The sequence below is a fragment of the Arachis ipaensis genome, chromosome B9 (assembly GCF_059453495.1).
Source record: "Arachis ipaensis isolate K30076 ecotype BB chromosome B9, ASM5945349v1, whole genome shotgun sequence".
Classification (NCBI taxonomy): Eukaryota; Viridiplantae; Streptophyta; class Magnoliopsida; order Fabales; family Fabaceae; genus Arachis; species Arachis ipaensis.
The window spans coordinates 2805988-2825838 of NC_142444.1; the positions used below are offsets into that span (position 1 = coordinate 2805988).

At 28.4% G+C, this 19851-nt stretch overlaps 1 protein-coding gene and 1 long non-coding RNA gene across 2 annotated transcripts; both read right to left on the minus strand.

Annotated features, from left to right (window-relative positions):
* Positions 1 to 5972: 5972 nt before the first annotated feature.
* LOC107619556 (uncharacterized) lies at positions 5973 to 11739 on the minus strand. Its single transcript, XR_001615691.3, has 2 exons — positions 8218 to 11739; positions 5973 to 6557 (listed from the first exon to the last, which is right to left on the minus strand). It is a non-coding gene; the product is annotated as an uncharacterized LOC107619556 (long non-coding RNA).
* Positions 11740 to 15669: 3930 nt separating this feature from the next.
* LOC107616691 (uncharacterized) lies at positions 15670 to 17682 on the minus strand. The gene is made up of 3 exons (XM_016318634.3): positions 16961 to 17682; positions 16699 to 16812; positions 15670 to 15766 (listed from the first exon to the last, which is right to left on the minus strand). Exons 1-3 carry the CDS (start codon positions 17462 to 17464, stop codon positions 15689 to 15691), a joined length of 696 nt encoding a protein of 231 aa, XP_016174120.1. The 5' UTR covers positions 17465 to 17682; the 3' UTR covers positions 15670 to 15688.
* Positions 17683 to 19851: the final 2169 nt, after the last annotated feature.

Here is a 19851-nt window from a genome sequence, read left to right on the forward strand (position 1 = left end):
GATTGAATGGATACTTGGTCCTGATTCATCAACAAGATGGCAAGAATGGATGAAGCTTCTACAAAGTTTGATACAAATGTGTACTAATTTAATTAGTTAATTTGTTTAGACAATTGTATCCTGTTTCATTTCCTCTATTAGATATGTACTATGCTAAAATTGTTCTATTTTTTGACATTATAGATTAATTTTGTAAACATGTATTTTGATACTTAAAATTTATGCATAACAAAATGTTTTATGAACTATTCAATTTTATTATAGCCGTAAAACTTTACATGTTATATTCTTAAAAAGTATTAATTCTATATTATAAACCATCTATTTTAATTCCTAAAAATCTAAGTTATTAAAGAGAGATGTATGAATATTTTTAAAAATTTTCAACAATTATTAGAGAATATAAAAAAAATCCTTTGACAAAACTACATAAAAAATTCATAGTAACAAGAAATAAACATATTTTTTACCTAAAAAACTTTAGTCCAATTCAGATCAGCTTGGATTTTTTCTCTTCTCTTTAATAATAATAATATACTAATTTTTATGCACTTTAAAGTCCTTAATCTTGTTGCCAATAATTTTGTGTCTGCTAAATTAGGAAGTTGGATTTTTAATCTTAATTTTGGTATTTCAAATATTGACTTCTGTTCGTAAAAGGCTAACTACTTTTTTTTTTTTTGGATTTAGAAAAAGAATAATTTTGTGACACACTTTCATAATTTTAAGATTTTATATCTTTAGATTTATCACCAAAAATATTATCAAATATCACTCTTTTATATTTATTTAACAATTCTTTATCTGGATCTATTTCTTTTTTTGATGTGATAAGACAAAAAAAAAATAATTTAAAATATTTAGATATTTTTTAAAATTTTTTATTAAGGGAGATTTCGAATTCGTGGATGATGCATGAAAAATCATTAGTTTATATTAATTTGAAAGGCAATAATCATCAAATTGGGATATTGAGAAAAGAAAAATATATAGGAAAAGATTGGAGGCAAGAATAAAAATATAGCATGCGGCTGATATCATAATAAAACTTTGAAAGAATAAGAAAAATAAAAATAAAAAATGTTTAACTTTATATTTATTGATTAAAAAATTATAAAAATAAAACTATATATATATATATATTATCTATAAAAAATAAAAATAAAATTTTAAAAGAATAAGAAAAATAAAAATAAAGAATATTTAACTTTATATTTATTGATTAAAAAATTATAAAAATAAAACTATATATATATTGTCTATAAAAAATAAAAATAAATAAAAATAATAAAAACTAAAATTATGACAAAATTTATGTATTATATTAGGAGAATTATACAGTACAAATCTAATTCTGTATAGATATACAAATATTTTATTTCTATAAAAAATATAGTGACACGTGGTATGAAGTGTAGTAATAAGGAGGGACTTTGACATCCAATACTAAAAGTGGCTAAAAAAGCTTGCTCAAGAGCCAATACAAATAATGAGTTTGGATGTTCTTTGATAAATGTGTATAATGAGAATCACTATTTTTTTTTCTTCTCATGGGAATGGTGAAACAATAATGGTAAAATTAGAATATAACCAAAAATAAAAAATATTGTTGTGAGTCCATGAAAAACATTGAATTGAACTTTTCGTACTAAAATAATCAAGTTACCTTGACATTGTATATTATGTAGTTAATTCGAAGATTTTTTTTTAAAAAAAAAAAGTTGTTTTTAAAATTAAAAAATTTAATTTTAATATTTTTCAGTGAAATATGCATGACACATCTTTTTTGTTATACCTAACAAATATTAAATTTATGTTATTGTAATAAAAATAAAATTTACAATAAAAGAAGATTTATGCAAATAATAATGGTAAAAAAATTTAAAATTATAATATATATTTACATATGAAAACACAAAAATTAATGTTTTAAGTGGTATTTGAATACATAATTTTATTTATTTGGCACTAAATTACTAGTTAAATATTTATATAAAGATAATAAAATTTTTTGGGATAATTTGACTTTATTTTGGAATGATGAATTAGAATTTTATTTTTAAAAAGTTGAATTGTTAATTTAGTATTAATCATTATTGAAGGTGGAAAATATTTACAAATATTCTCCACATATAAGTCATTTACATATACAATTCTCTTTAATCTAATTCATCTCACACGCTATTATCTAACCAACTTCTCAATAAACGCGCGAATATATAACTGCATTTTTGAAAAGGATTTTATTTCCTTTTTCGAATTTTCTCAGCGTTTTCGATCTACATTCTCTTCTATATCTGCGTTTCTCTTCATTCGTTCTCTGCGTTTTTGTTTTTCGCAATTTCTTTTGTATGTTCTCTACATTTTTGAAATCAAGTTCTGAAATCAGTTTTGAACAGTTATCTCGTTATTGAAGATAATGAATGATTCAAGTTCAGATTGTCAATTGAACCAGAACGAAGTCTATTATTATTTTGAATCCAATCAAGTGGCTGGATTGTGGTTCGATTCTAGTTAATGTATGTTTTTGTTGGTAGTTTATGATTCGGTAGGTGAATAATGTTGTTTTTGTTTGTGAAAATTGTTGTTCATCGTTGATGGTTTGAATTGAATGTAATGTAGGAGTTTTGTATCAAAGAAAATATTTTTGTGTATTTGCAGCAAATTTCAGTGTAAAACTAAGACATTTATGTGTATTGTTTAAGAATTTTTGATGGATTTGTACTGATAAATTCTGCATAATTTAAAATTCTTCCTCTTCCTCCTCCTCATCTTCTGCTGCTTCTTCTTCTTTTTTTTCATAATCACCATCTTCTTCTTCTTTTTTCTTATTCATCTTTCCTTTATTATTTTATCTTCTCAAGTTTCTTCTTGTTTTACTTTTTTAACAAGAATAAAAGGGAAAAGGACAAATAGGTCACTGACCTTTTGTCCCGCAGACATTTTTATCCCTGACCATTGAAAAATACTTTTAAGTCCCTGACCTTCACAAAATTTGGACGGATAAGTCCTTCCGTCCAAATGCCTCCGTCAGGAATTGATCCGTCCAAATGCCTCCGTCAGGAACTGATCCATCCAAATTTTATGAAGGTCAGGGATTTAAAAGTATTTTTCAATGGTCAGAGACAAAAATGTCCGCGGGACAAAAGGTCAAGGACCTGTTTGTCCTTTTCTCATAAAAGAGAAAAAGAGTAAAGTATACTTTTTGTTCCTGAAATTTGCTAAAAGTTTAAAAGATATCCCTAAGTTTTTATTTGTTTCAATTTTGTTTATCGAGTTTTCGATTTGTATCAATTTTACCCTTATTACTAACTTTTTTATAATTAATATTTTTCTTTTCAAATATACCCCTCCTTTATTCCTATCATCATCATCATCATAATCCTCTGTCTCTTTCTCTTTCTCTCTTTTCATCCTCACCATCATCTCCACCACGATCATCATTATTGAGTAACCACTATCAATCTCCTCCTTCGTCATCGCCGGCTAAACCCCTCTTTCTTCTTCTTTCTCCTTTCTTCTCCGACTCTCCATCTCTATCACCACCATCTCCGTTGAGCTCCATTCTCGATGACCACCCCCTTTTTCTTCTTCTTCTTCGCGCAAACCCGGCACCGTCGAATCCATCACTCTTCCTCCTTCTTTGTTAGCAAACCTAGCTTCCTATCTTTTGTACCTTCTTCAAGACACACCATGACCACATTGTGATTCACAGTATCAAGAATCTCATACAAATTGCCCTTCAGAAACCACAAGTATCTAGCAAAATTACTTAGTTGTTTGAATCACAGTGCGTGCGCTTCTTCCCAGTCGGAAGGCGAAAATCTATACTAAAGAACAGGCTCAAGGATCATCAAGAGAACCTCCTGAACCACTCGGTCGTGGAGATAGGGCTCAGACGAGTTCACAAACTTTTTAAGTTTGCAGCAAATTTTGGTGTAAAACTAAGACATTTATGTGTATTGTTTAACAATTTTTGGTGAATTTGTACTGATAAATTCTGCATAATTTCAAACTCTTTTTCTTCCTCCTCCTCATCTTCTGCTACTTCTTATTCATCTTTTTCTTCTTGTTTTACCTTCTAACAAAAATATATAATGTTACAAAATCAATAGAAAGATGAGGAGGAAAAAAGTGCAGCAACAACCGCAGTAATAAAAAAAACGACGAAGAAGATGAAACACGCGAGAAAGAAGAAAGAATGCGAAGAAAAAGGAGGAAGAATGCAAAGAAGAAGGAGAAGAAAGAGGAAGAGGAGGAGGAACGCGGAATACAAACGTTGGAGGAGGAACAACGTGATTTCACGCGCGCGTTATGAAAGTAAGTTTTGTTGGATTAGGATTAACTTGTATAAACTTGTATGACAAAACGACTTATATGTATAGCAGGTCTAAAATATTTATAGTTGAAAATTATAGCTAATATAGTGCATTGTGAATGATATTTTTTATAATTGATAAAAAATTTAAAGTAATTAAAAAAGTTAAATAAAATTGAATAGTTAATCTTTTTATTTAAAATTTTTTATTAATCATATAAATGCTAGGTATAAATTAAAAGTGAAAAAAATTGAAATAAATCTAAAATCTATTACTCAATAAGTACAAAATACTTAAGAAGAGGTGAATTGATAAGGATGAACAATTTTAATAAGTTTTTGCAATATTAAAACAAGACAAATGAAATAAATCAAATATGACACAATTAAATAAGAGATAAAAATAGAAGGAGTTGAAATAAATTAAATATGACACAAATAAGTTAAAAAAAGTTATCAAACTTATGAGTTTGTGAACAATAAAAAATATTAATTTAGCTTTTAAAGCACATAAATTTCCACTAACGAAATAATCCTCATTTAAAAAATGTTAGATGATAATTACTGATGATTAGTAAACAATTTTAAATCACAATTATCTTTATAATTACTTTCATTCAAACGGCTAAATGGGCTCATAAATTGTCTTTTTGGTAATTATTTATATGATTTAATGATTTTAAAAAGGAGCACAAATTGTCAAAATATTTTTTATTTTAAAAATATTTATATACAATTTATTACTCAATCAAAAATAAAAATATTTTTTTTTTAAAATTAGTGACACAATCATTTTATATATATATATATATATATATATTATAATTAATTAAATAGACTAACTTATTATTTTGATTTTAGTCCATATTTATTATAAATTTATTACATATTTATATGTAATATATTATTATTATTATTATTAGTTCTTTTTTTTGTTTTAGTTGACATCATATATATTATCGTGACCACTCTTATTATTTGCTTATTATTTGAGTTAAATGTTTCTGAAGGTTTGAAGGATCATTGATATCATTTATGAAGGTGGAAGTATTGGTCTAATGGGTATTGATGATGGTCAAGAGTGGGTTTGGAATTTTTCTTAAAATAGAAGTGGTATTGTAAGTATAATTTCAAACCAACAATCAACCAACATCAAAGTTTAAATCAAGAATTGTCACGATTCAAAACAAATTTAACTAGGAAAGGAAATTTAAGTGCTAAAAAACCTCTTGGCAAGGAGTGAGAGTCAAGGTTACCTATCCTAGTCATTGACCACAATCATATGATGATTATGAAGAGTTAATCCTACTTGGTCAATCCTAACATTGAGGATAAGTCAAATAGACATAATTGATCTCAATCCACAAGTCCTAGTCTACTCACTAATTAGCTTAGTGAAAGACTAGAGTTAGTGGAAACCAAATCAATTAACTACCCTAATATATCAATCAAGAATGGATATCAATGACTCAAGGTCACCAAAGTCCTCAATTTCAAGCCAAGAGTGGGAGAAAAACTACATTAAAACTAAGCCAAAAATTTTATCAAACATTTAGTGTGCATGAATATAAAATCATATTAAATTGCAATAAAAATAAATTCTAAAGCTACCAAATGCAAAAAATTAATAACCAACAATTAAAGAGAGCAATAATAACATGAAAACATAAAGTGCATTAAATGAAATAGAAATTAACAAGGGTTCATCAACATGAAAAGTAACCAAAATTAAAAATTAACAAAATAAACTAAGAAGATTGAGACAATAGAACAAAGAAATATAAAAAAAAAATAGATGAAAATAAGAATTAAATAGAAAAATTAAACTAATAACACTAATTTCTAGAGAGAAGGGGGAACTTCTCTCTCTAGAAAATGACCTGCAACATGATACCAAACTACCCTAATTACTCTCCCCTTCATCCTTCTTCACTTTGTCTTAAAATAACTTCAGAAATGAGTTGGACTGGGTTTTGGAGGCCCAGAATTCGTCCCTAGCGAATTGCAATTAATGAGCTCACGTGACAAGGGTCACGGGTACGCGTCATCTGGCAAAATTCACCCTCACGCGTACGCTTGGGTCACGCGTACGCGTCGCCATGAGCTCACACTTGTGCGTATGTACGCATTACTGTGCGCACACACGGATGCTGAAACTTCCAAACTCCATTTCTTCATGGTTTTCTTCTCTTTTACATGCTCTTTTCTCACTTCTTCAATCCATACTTGTCTTGGAAACCTGAAATCACTTAGCAAACACATCAAAGCATCAAATGGGATTAAAGTGAATAAAATTTAGCAATTAAAAGACCTAAAAAGTATGTTTTTACTTTCAAGCACAATTTAGAAAGAAATCATGAAACTATGCTATTTCAATAGATAAATACAAGAAAAGTTAATGAAATTCACCCAAATAGAGCAAATAAATATCATGAAATGTGGATTCATCACATCCCCACACTTAAACAATAGCATGTTCTCATGCTATGTTAAAGAAAGATAAGAAGGGGAACTACATTTATTCAAAACAAGGAAACTACCTATATGCAATCTATCTAAATGAATGCAACTACTCAGTCAAAATAAATCAATTTCCAAGAAAGCATATATGAACATATTGGCTAAAAGCAATCTTAACCAAGTCAAATTCATAATTGATTAGAGTTATTGAAAAGAATTTACAAACTTGCTAAATAAGCAGTAATAATAAGTGGAAACATAGAATTTGAGCAATCGAACCCCTCACCGGATGTGTATATGCACTCTAATCGCTCAAGTGTTTAAGGTTGATTCACTCAATTCTCCTCTAATCATGCTTTCTAAGATTTGTTTTTCATCTAACAATCAACAATAATTCAATGTATGTATACAAATATCATGAGGACTTTTCATGGTTGTAATGGGGCTACGGTCAAGGTAAGGATGCATATGGTCAAGTGAGCTTGAAATTTGAATCTTTGACTAACTTAAGCTCTCTCACCTACCCATTATTCACTTTTTCACATACTCATGCATTCTCTTTTTAATCACAACTCACATGCATTGTTATTATTACTTTACTTCGGGATATTTTGTCCCCCTTTTTATTACTTACTTTTTTTTCTCTTTTTTTTTCTTTTTCTTTTCTTCTTTTTTTTGTTACTTTTTTTTTTCAAACTAGAGTATATACAAAAGTATCAATGCATATGGTTTAAACATTTAATGCATGAGTATATATCCAATTCCCAAAATTTTTAACAAAAGTATAAAAATTCGCTTTTACCTCAACCAAAGTTCTCAACTTTTTCACACTTAGATGATAAACACTCTCACTAGCCTAAGCTAATCAAAGATCCAAATAAGGGACATTTATTATTTTTCGCTTTAAGACTAGTAATGTGCTAAAATTAAGAACAAAAGAGGATTAAAATAGGCTCAAAGTTGGTTAACAAAGGAAGATAAAAGGGTAGGCTATTTGGAACAAGTGGGCTAAATGAAATTATGGCCTCAATCATACAAATGCATATATACATCAAACAATGGAAATAAAGAATCAAACAAATCAAAGATTACAATCATAAAAAGAGAATAACACACAAAAGAATAAAAATAGTGGTTAATATGATGTAACCACATAATTAGGCTCAAAACTCACATGCTTATGTGTTCTTAGTTCAAAAATATGTTCCACAATATATTTCAAGCAAATTTCAATGCAACAAATATCAACTCAAATCAATTAAGATATCAATGCCTTATTAAGAATATTTTTCTTGAAAAATTTCATTATTTTAACTAAGCTTATTATATATGTGGAAAGAAATACAATAAATTAAAAAAAATGCAATTACATCTCTAAAATATATACAGACTAAGAAAAAAAATAAAATGTGCAAGTGTTTGGGATTAGAATTTGTCACCCAAGATTGCCGATCGGTGGTGACCTCCCTACACTTAAAGGTTTGCACCATCCTCGGTGCATCCAAAGATGAGCAAGGGAGTATGGCGACTATTTGGATTGCCATCTTCAGCTGGTAGATCAACCGGCTGCTGCGTCTTTCTCCCGCTTCCCTTTTTTCTTATGGTGACTCATCCATGAAAGATGGAAAATAAGATAGTAAGATGAGTAAATGCAAAAACAAGGAAGTATAAATTGTTAGAATGAGGTAAGAATCACTAAAATAAAGTGAGTGAATTAGTTTGTGACATGAAAAAAACAAGTGTGTAAATTCTAAGTTGCGGGCAGTTTAGAACACACAATAGCATAGAAAGCTATGTCACAATTACACAAAGAAACATGCACTTCACTCATTTTAGTGTGCTTGAAATACTTTTAAAAAAGAAACTTGTAGATTAAGATAAATAAATAAGTAATAAAGGAGCATAAAAGTATTCAAACAAAAATCAAGAAATTGTGAAATGGATGATAGAGGAAAGTTTGTTTGCAACACCTAAATGACATGAAGTGAAAAACATGGCAAGATTAGACCACAAAACTTAAAAATCTCAAAAAATGTCACTAAATAGGCTTACGATCCAATTTCACAATTTCTTAATGTCAATGCATCAACTAGATGACTCAAATAAAAATAGATCATAGGAAGCATCACCTAACAAAAAAAAAAAATACATCAACTACATACAATTGCCAAGTAACAAATAGTGAATTCAAATTATATAGTGGCTAGCTACCATGCAATTTAGAAATCCAACAAAATTCATGAAGACAATGTCATAAGTATTTGGTATATACAAATTAAATATCCAACATTCAAAATTCAACCAAGTAGTTAAGTATGATCTCAATGAAGATATCTAACAATATTTAGCAACAACAATATCAATAATCCAACACTTATCACTAAAAAATCTAACCTATGTTAATAACCTAATCTATTAAAATAGAAAATTAAACTAATTAACTTACTAGCTAAACACTAACTAACTAACTAACTAACTAAAAGGAGGTATAGTGAATGGTGAATGATAGTGATAGATGATAATTAAAGAAAAAGAAGAGAAGAAAAAAGAAAAGAAGCGAAGAAATGGAGAAAAAAAAAAAAAAAGTAAAGTAGTGTGGTAACAGAGTCGTGCCTACACATTTTATCCATGTGTATGCACAAAAAATATAAAATGAGAGTTGTGCCCACGCACCAACATGTTATTTGAATATCACCAGGGAACCATGCACATGAAGAAATCAAGAGTTTGCCTCATCTTCATTGATTTGTCCATGCCTAGAATGTGGATATTTCATGTTTATTGATTTAATCCATGACTAACCTAATAAGGAACACAGTCACACTATAGCCATCCATTTTACAAGTTCAAAGTTTTAGTAAAACATATGTAAAAGACGTTTATATTATTATTATTATTATTATTATTATTATTATTATTATTATTATTATTTTTTAGTGAATATTTTATGAATTTAAAATGAGATTTATTTATTTTAATCGATTTATAATTTTATTTTTATTATTATATTATTGTTGATTTTTAAAAATATTATTAAAACTTGTTATGTCATTGTTGGTTATTTAAAATTTGATGTCGAGACTTGTTATGCATATTTTTTAATTTATAAAACCATAAATTTAATCTTGTCTAAACCGCTTAATATTAGATTGAATTGAATCAGATTGTCTATAAAAAAGTATTTAATCCAAATTGCACTGCAAGTAAAATTAGTGTTTAAATCAGATGAATTTTTGACACAAAACTGATCTAAATCGCATCGCAAATAACCCTAAATATAATATAATACTATTAGTTTACTCTAATTATGCTTTATTAGAACTGATATTGAACTTGTAAAATAGATAATAAAAGGGTAAATCACACAAACAAACTAAATGGAGATCAATATTATACCAATGTCTTAAAATGAAATGAGTTACATGTATGTCCTAAAATAACTCTATGTAAATCGAATCAACTAAATTTGATTTATGATTTTTCAATATAAATCGAATCAATTGGATTCGATTTACTATATGTGCTATATGAATAGTAAATCGAATATAGTTTATTCGATTTACTACTTCTGTAGCATATACATATAAATCGAATTAATTTAGCTGATTTGATTTAGTACTAATATAAATTATTGACATTTACTACTTTTAAGTTAATTTATAGAATAAAACACATAGATAAAATAAATGTAGTCCAATATTACACAATTATCCTAAATGAAGAATGGTACATGCATGTCCGAATTCAGATTCAATATATGTAAATTAAATCTATCTAATTCGATTTACACTTATACTATGTAAATCGAATTAACTGGATTCGATTTATTACATGGAACAATAATAAATCAAATTAACTTGATTCAATTTATTACTTTTGTAATATATAATCGAATTTTAAAAATTCTATTTATACAGATTACTTACTGACATTATTACTTTTAAGTTAATTATTTATTAACTATATCCTTGTAAATATTAAAAGAGGAGAGTATTAAGATTATACCTAAGATGGGCCTTTGCCCCTACTATCAGCAAAAAAAAAAAAACTAAGAAGCTCATCCTTTTAAATTTGAATGCTATTAGTATGAGGGGATATGTGTTAAAGGGAGTTGAGCTTTCCTTATACCCATCTCGTGTAATATTGAACTGCATTTATTTTATCTATGTGTTTTACCCAAAAATTATATGTATATTAGTTTATTTGCTTAAAAATTTTTGTTCATTTTTATTTCTTTTCATAAAAAAAAATTTGCAAATAACTCTAATATTGTTGAATAATTCAAAATACATTTGAACATCTCTATTTTACAATTTAAATTGTTAAGAATCAGAATAGATTATTTATGATATAGAATGCTTTTATCAATAAAATGTCTAATGTTTCAATACTAGCTACAATAAGATTGAACAGTTTATAGTGCATCTTGTTATGAACACAGTTCACCATATATATATATATTTTAAGCAGCCACTAAGGGATGGCAAAACGAGTTCAAAATAATGGGTTGGACACTTGGACTCGATTATCTAACTTAGCTTATTAAACGTTATTTCATCTATTTAATTGACTAGTCATTGATCACTTGATTATCTGTTTTGGTATAAAGCCTCATAGTTTTGTTTTTAATAGTAGAGATAATAACAAAATTCTTATATTTTCTCATTAAAATGCGTTTAGAATAGAAAGATATTCACACCCTTATAAAAAATATGTTTCATTTTTTTTTAACTCATATAGAATTTTATATATATTTATAATGAAATAATAAATAGTTAAAAATGACACTTAAAATATTATAAGTACATCAATTTAGTTTAAGAAAAAGGAATATATATGTAAAGGTATAAAGATTCCATAAAAAAGTTAAAAAGTATATTGAATTACAAAATAATATTTTGTTTCTATTTCTTTTTCCTAAAATTATAATTCACAAACAACTCCAAAAAAAAAATTAAAAAAAAAAAAACCTTCAAGATAATATAGATTAGACTAAAGTCTTCTTGGTTGAAATTATGTTTTTTTTTATTGTGAGTTTCTTATATAGCTTGTCCAAAAAGTTCTTTATATTTTTTAGTAATTGTTAAATAATTTTAAAATATATTTTGCATTTCTATTTTATAATTGAATTCTTTAGAAATTAGAATAAATTATTTGTTATGCAATTAATGCTTTTATATATAAACAAAATGTTTAAAGTTTCATTACTAGATGTGATAAGATTGAATAGTTGTATTTTTTTATGAAACAAGTTCACACAATAAATCTGTAATATCAAGAAACAGAACAATTTCATTATAACATAAATCTCACAAAAAAAACGACACAGGGTGCAATTGGCTAAACGCCTTGAACATAAAAAACTTAAACTTATATATATATAAATTCAAGTTTTTCGTATTTGAAGTAATTAGTATATAATATATATATATATATTTCATTTTTTTGGTGACATTTATATCATGATGAAATTGCTCTGTTTATTGATGTTACAGATTTATTGTGTGAACTTGTTTCATAAAAAAATGTAACTATTCAATCTTATCACATCTAGCAATGAAACTTTAAACATTTTGTTTATATATAAAAGCATTAATTCTATAACAAATAATTTATTCTAATTCCTAAAGAATTAAATTATAAAATAGAAATGCAAAATATTTTTTAAAATTATTTAATAATTACTAAAAAATATATTATATTTTATTTAGGGTTATTTGCGATGCGATTTAGATCAGTTTTGTGTCAAAAATTCATCTGATTTAAACATTAATTTTACTTACAGTGCAATTTGGATTAAATACTTTTTTATAGACAATCTGATTCAATTCAATCTAATATCAAGCGGTATAGACAAGATTAAATTTGTGGTTTTATAAATTAAAAAAATATACATAACAAGTGTAAACCCTAGAAAATTAGCGAATAATTAGTCAATAAATTAATTTTTAATAAAAAAATTAAAAATATGAATATTATATTAAATTATAATAGAGTTCATTAAAACGAGAATTTTGACACCAATTTCAAAAAATTTGACTCCAAGATTGGATCGAACAAGCCGAACCAATTGAACCGGGCCCAAAATGGACCCAAGGCCCAACTAGTCAGCCCAAGTAATTAAAGAAGGGCACTCTTCTTCCCTTCACTCAGCAAACACGCTGAAGCAGCACCCATGGTGAAAGGGAAGAAGACATAAACCTAACACCACCTTCTATCCACTATAACTTCTTCATCCGAACTCCAATCGCCGCATCGTTTGCGGCTACACGTTCACCGCGTCGAGCTCTACAATTCTATCAGAACAATTTCTTTTGTAAGTTACTCTAACACTCCAGCCTCTCCTTCCTTTCAATTTTCGAAAATTATGTGTGCACAAGTTGATAATTTGTTAACTTTGATTCTTTAGGTTCAAATTAGCTTGTGGAGCTTGTTGGTTTTGGCTCTCTTGGTCCGGCGTACGGTGAAATTTCTTGCCTTGGCCAAATTCTTGGTTTTGAGTATGTGAATTCTGAATTTTGAATCATATATGCATAATAGGTGTAAACTAGGTGTGTGTATACAAGTTTTGGGATTGAATTGTGGACATTTGAAGGCTTGGTGAAGGATTGGCGTCAAGGTCTTGGTGGTTTTGTGAATTGTGGAGTTGTGTGTATGACTTAAGGGTTGTCTTGGACCAATGCCGGAATCAGCCAAAGTATGATTTAGGTTTCGCGCATTTAATATGTAATGCTCTAGGAAAACTTAGGCTAGAGAACTATAGGATAATAAGTTGAAGTGGTTGAATATGTTGAATGATTAATCTTTATAATGTTGATTGATAACTTGATGTTAAGCATGTGTTGAGGAATATGGTCATGGTGAATTTATGATGTTTTCTTGGTGCTTGGTTGTAGTTGAGCAATTGATAATGTGGGTTAAATATGTACATATGTATGCTAGTATAATGATGATGTTAATGTTGATGGAGGTGAGAACTTAGTATGTGATTTGATGAAAAATAAAGTTTGAAGAGTTTGTGATTTGTTGAATAGGTGGTGGACTTGTATTGAGATGCTATGTATGTGTATTGGTGCTGATTAATTGGGACAAGAAGTAGGTATGGTGAGTTGAATTTTATAGAAAAGGAAGGTTTGAGGTTTTGAACGAAACTTGATTTTTATGAACTTTGACTGTGTGTGGCTAAAATGGTCGATATGGCAAGTTGAGGACGGAAGTTCCCTCTCTTGTCGTGATGTAGATGTGGGGAAGGTGGAAAGGCACTCTCCTTTGTATTGTTTCTCCCACATTCTTCTCTGGTTGTAAGGTGGAAAGGCACACTCCTTCGATGTGGAAAGGCACTCTTCTTCGTGAAACCTCCAGGAGAAGGTGGAAAGGCGCTCTCCTTCGTTTATGATCCTCTTGGAGATGCGCAACCTAGAGACTAATGTCTGGGTTAGCTACCAGATGTGTCGGGTTCTAGTAAAGTAACCGACACGTGAGCTCATGACCAGTAGGATAGACATTCATCATATGCATTTTGTTTATTTTGTCTGCTATGCATCACTTGGAATTGCCTAACTGAATATATATCATGCTAACTGTTATATTTCTACTTGCACTATCTGTTTTCTACTTGTGCGTGAAATTGTTTGATTGTTTGTCTCTGCTAAACCAATGGTGATGGAGGAGCGGAGGAATGGTGGACCGGTTTGGTGTTAATGTTAGGTTTAGAGTAAGTAAGTTTAGAACTCTTTAGGTTACCTACCCCTATTTATGCCTTCTGCTTAGAGTTTAAGTTTTATAACTGTATGATGGCATTATAGGATTGCCCCTGGCATTCTCAAGACCTTATATATTATATGCGTGGCACCTTTACCATGGTGAGAACCTCCGGTTCTCACCCCATACTATGTTGTTGTTTCAAATGCAGGTCGAGAGGCACCTCACTAGGTGTCTGGATCCCTGAAGCGGAGTAGTCCATGGGTTCTTTTGATTATCAGTTTGTGTATATATGTACTTAACTTTCTCTCTAAGAAACTTGATTATTTTGTCCCTCATAGAGGTTAAAGGAGAGTTAAGGTTTTATTTCTGTATTTTGGGTATTTTGGGATACTTGTATATGTATGTAAATATTCTTCGGACAGCCTTGGCTTCGCAGACTGAGTCAGGGGCTAGTTATGCTGTATTCTTGGCTATTTATCCACTCTTTCGCTTATTCATATCTAAGATATTTAGGTTCTTAGCCCGCAAGTAATTCCGTTTTCTGAGTGTTGCGTTTTTTATTTTGCGATTTTGCTTTATCCGTTTTTCAAAGTTCAGTATATTATACTTTTCCACTATTATACGTATGTATTTTCTGATTAGAGGTCCGTAACATCGCACTACCTCTATTCTACGACTTAAGCGTAAAGCTCTATGTAGTATGGTGTTACAACAAGTCTTGATATCAAATTTTAAATAACCAACCATGACATAACAAGTTTTAATAATATTTTAAAAAATCAACAATAATATAATAATAAAAATAAAATTATAGATTGGTTAAAATAAATAAACCTCATTTTAAATTTATAAAATATTTACTAAATAATAATAATAATAATAATAATAATAATAATAATAATAATAATATAAACGTTTTCTACATATGTTTTACTAGAACTTTGAACTTGTAAGATGGATGGCTATAGTGTGACTATATTCTTTATTAGGTTAATCATGAATTAAATCAATAAAGATGAAACATGTACATTCTAAACATGGACAAATCAATAAAGATGAGGCAAACTCTTGATTTCTTCCGGTGCATGGTTCCGTAGTGATATTCAAATAACTTAATAATTAATAATAACTCAAGCCATTAGCCTATATCAATATTTGCACATAAAAGTAAGATGAATCCATCGTACCTTTCAGTTTTGTCTTTACTCACTCCAGTTTAGCTTCATTCCTTGCAGAGATGATTAGCTTGACCCCCCAAACTTGCAAGTTTAGCCCAAACCTCACCTACATACACACCATCAATAAATAAAACCAATAAAAAAAAAAAGAATGAGGCAATTATAAAATGGTACCTTAAACAACTGCACGATATATAAGACCATCCCCAAAACTCTAAAACAAGACAACATAATATCTTATTGTTCAATCAATATGGCCGTTTCCTTTTCTTATCAATACCACATTCAAATCCTTTTACTTTGTTTATTACTATGTACAACCATGTGCAATTCCAAGATTCTTTGCTGTGATGAGAAGGACAAGAGTACTTTGTTCAAATTCAAGCGTGGAGTCACATATTCTTTTGGCATACTTTCTTCATGATCCATTGGAAAAAAAAAATTGTTGCCGATAGAAGGGAGTTCCCTGTGAAATTTATCCCATTTAAAGTAATGATCTTGACAAGTCGTATTACTTAACAGGTGAATTCAACCTCCCTTCTTTATTTGATCTTTAATTTTTAAGTTATTTAAAAATTGGACAACAATAACTTTAACAACATCCAATATTATGGTGAGCGTAAAAACTCTTCCAACAACATTCCACAATGATGTTATTACATTGAACTCTCTTCTATTCTATTGGTAACAATCTTTTTTCCTTAATAAATCATGAAAAAAATATGCTAAAAAGATATGTGACTCTATGATTGATATAAATTTTAATTCTAAATTCTTTAAAAATAAAAATTAAAAAGATTAATATTAATTATTTAATAGTTGATTCTTTATATTTTTTTTAGGTTTGTATTCATTTTTATATTCATAATAATATATAAAATTAATCTATTGTATTACTATTTATGAAAGAAAATATTTTTACACTTTATAATATGAAAAATACATTTATATACACTTCAAATAAACTTTATCAATAAACTAAAAAATTCAGATAAAATTTTAATAATAACAACAGTAATAATAATAATACGTACGCACCTGGTTCTTGACTGGACTAACAGCTTCAACCCAAGGTAATGCCTCTTGAACTCCTCCGGCGTGAAATCGGAGAACTTTCTGACACCGTGCTCCGCCGATGAATCCAGCTTCGCCCTACATCACACCGATCAAACAAAGTCAGTTACAGTTACAACTCTCAACTAACAATATCAAAAACTAGGAAAATAGCTCCTCCTCCTCCTCCTTTTGTTTGATCTCGGAGATGGCGCAAGAGTGGTTATGCTGCCGCCGTTACTCTCACCGTCAAGTCCTCAGCGAAGATGAAGCGTCTTGGGACAACAGACTGGAAGTCTTCGACTTCATTGTAACTCTTGGCAATCGGCGTTGAGCCTTCGAGGAAACTATTGCCGGAGAAGTTGAAGTGTCTGAGGTTCCGAAACGAGCGAATGGAAACCGGGACACGACCAACAAAGTGGTTGTCGGCGACGTTTAGCTTTTCCAGGTTCGGAAAATACTTGAGGAAGTTGAGGTTGCCGGAGAGTTTGTTGGAGGAGACATCGAGGAGTCGGAGCCTTGCAAGCGAAAAAAGGTGAGGCGGGACTTCGCCGGAGAAGCCGTTGCCACGGAGATCGAGGATTTCGAGCTTCTTGAGGTTGACTATGGAGTTTGGGATGCGGTCAACGAGGTGGTTATGAGATAAAGAGAGTTCTTTAAGCTGAGTGAGGTGTAAAATGGCGGAAGAGAGGGTTCGATTGAGATTCTTGGAGGACGTAGGTGGCTGTGGCGGTGTCGCAGAACACAGCATCGATGGAAGCCTTACCGTTGACTAAAAGTGCATTGAGACCAAGGTCTCTTTGGAGAGTTCTAAAGGCGTTGAGGTCTCAAGGGTGGAGATCAAGCTTGGCTTTCATGATTGAAGAGAAGAAGAACAACAAGAAAGAGGGGAAAAAAGAATAAGTGGAAGAGGAGGAGAAAGAAGATTGAAGAGGCATGAGAAGAAAGAAGAGTGTTGGGAGTGTTGAGTGTTGAGTTTCAGAAAGTAATCTATTTATAAACAAGAGGGCCCCATATTTAATTAGTAGTTAGTGCTAGCTTTCAATTTCATGCATAAAATATAATAGGAGAGTGTTAGGAACAATGAAAATTTTGAACAATATAAATAATTACTAATAAAATAAAAATATTCTACATTTTAATTTAATATTATTAATTAAATTTATTCTTTTAACTCTATTAATTCACATTGTTTACACATTATTCAAAAATCTTATTTGTTACCTATATTTTTCTAATATAATATAAGATAATAAATCAAAATAAAATCCTTAGTGGCCCTACCATTGCTGCCCTCATCACGCCCTTAAAGTGTAGCCACCCTCTAATATGATCGGGAATAATTGGCCTAAATGGACAAAATTATGGATTTTCTTTTTTGTGAGTTTTTAGAAAAAAAAAATTCAGTGATTTTTTTTAAAAGGTAAAAAATTTCATGTTTAAATAGTTTGTGCAAAAATATTTTATTATCTAATAATTATGTTTGATACGATAATATAAATTTTTTTATTTATTTATAATATTAAAGTTAAAATATCATTTTTAAGTAATTTTTAAAAATTATAAGTTATAATTAAAAAATATTTTTATTTTTATTGTTAAAATTTTATTAAATATATTTAAAAAATTATTAAACAATATATTTTTTTAACAATTTAATTACATCCAAATAAATGTTATATCACCGACCAAGTCAACAAAAGTAACTTTTATTCTTGGAATAAAATACTCGGCTAGTCTCAATCATAAGGGCCAAACATTTGATAAAAGGTCCATCAACGTCAGACTTGGCTCACCATTTCATTGTAAGCCAAGTTTGCCAACTACAAGACACATGACATAAGCCGGTCTACATTATGGACTTCTTCCATACTTACGAACTTCACAATGGAAAAACAGGTTAGGTGAATGTTATGGTGCCTAAAACATGATGTTTAAGTTACTAAAAAAGGTAAAAAATAATATTTAATAAATTTTAAAGATTTAATTTTTATTTTATATATTTAATTTTTTATTTATAAAAACAAGTTAAGTAATTTAAACACACAATCAAAAGCACTATAAAATTTACCAACAGATTAATGGTCCACATCTTCAAAATATTCCTCTGATCTCTTTCATATTTTCATCCTTTCATATATTTTATTTGAGACATTCTACTATATAGATTGAGGTTATATAGAGAGAATATAAATTTTTTTATAGTTATTTTTTATTATTTTATTAATATTCAAAATATAGGTCCTAATAATATTTTTAATTTCTCTTTTATTATATAAAAAAAAATCTATAAACTTATATCTTTACCATATAATTTACCATTTTATATTATATCTGAAGACATACTGAACTTTTAACATAGTACAATACCTCACCTGAAACTGAAACGCTTCCTAAATTGTATATTGTTAAAACCTGTGTATTATTGTACAAATTTCATGGCAAAACCAAAATAAAAAAAGGGGTAAACAATAACCGAAAAAAAATTATGTAAAAAATGTCAATTGCTAATTAAAATAAAAAAATCACAGAATTGTATTTTTTTTAATTTTATTCCAATCTAATATGGAATCTATGGCAATCCAACACTTAATTAATATAGTTGAAAGCATATATCATTTCTTTCACATATGCAATTTTTGTCTTTTATTGTTGACGATTAAAATCACATGGCGAACATTGTATACAATAACTTTAAACAAATTATACTACGTTTCGTTCGCATTTTAAAAAATAAAAATAATTTTTTTTATTATTTTTAATTTTTTTATAAAATTTAAAAAATAAAAAATACTAAAAATAAAAACAAAATATAAAAATGTAAACTAAATGTATTCTTAGTTGTCGATTTTTATTCTATTAATATGCAATTAAATTTTTATTTTAGATAAAATAGTCTCTAACAACAATAATAATAATAAATTAATTTTTAATCTTTCAGAATACTATATAAATTAAAACTTTTTATTTAAATAAAAATGTTAATTTCTAATTTGTGTTAGAAACAACTAATTCACTTTTAGGTGTATTATTTGTTAACTTTGTTAATAGTATTATTTTCGCAAATAGCCTTAAATATATACTACAAAATAAAAAATATATTTTATAAACACTAACTACAAAATTAAGAAATCAACT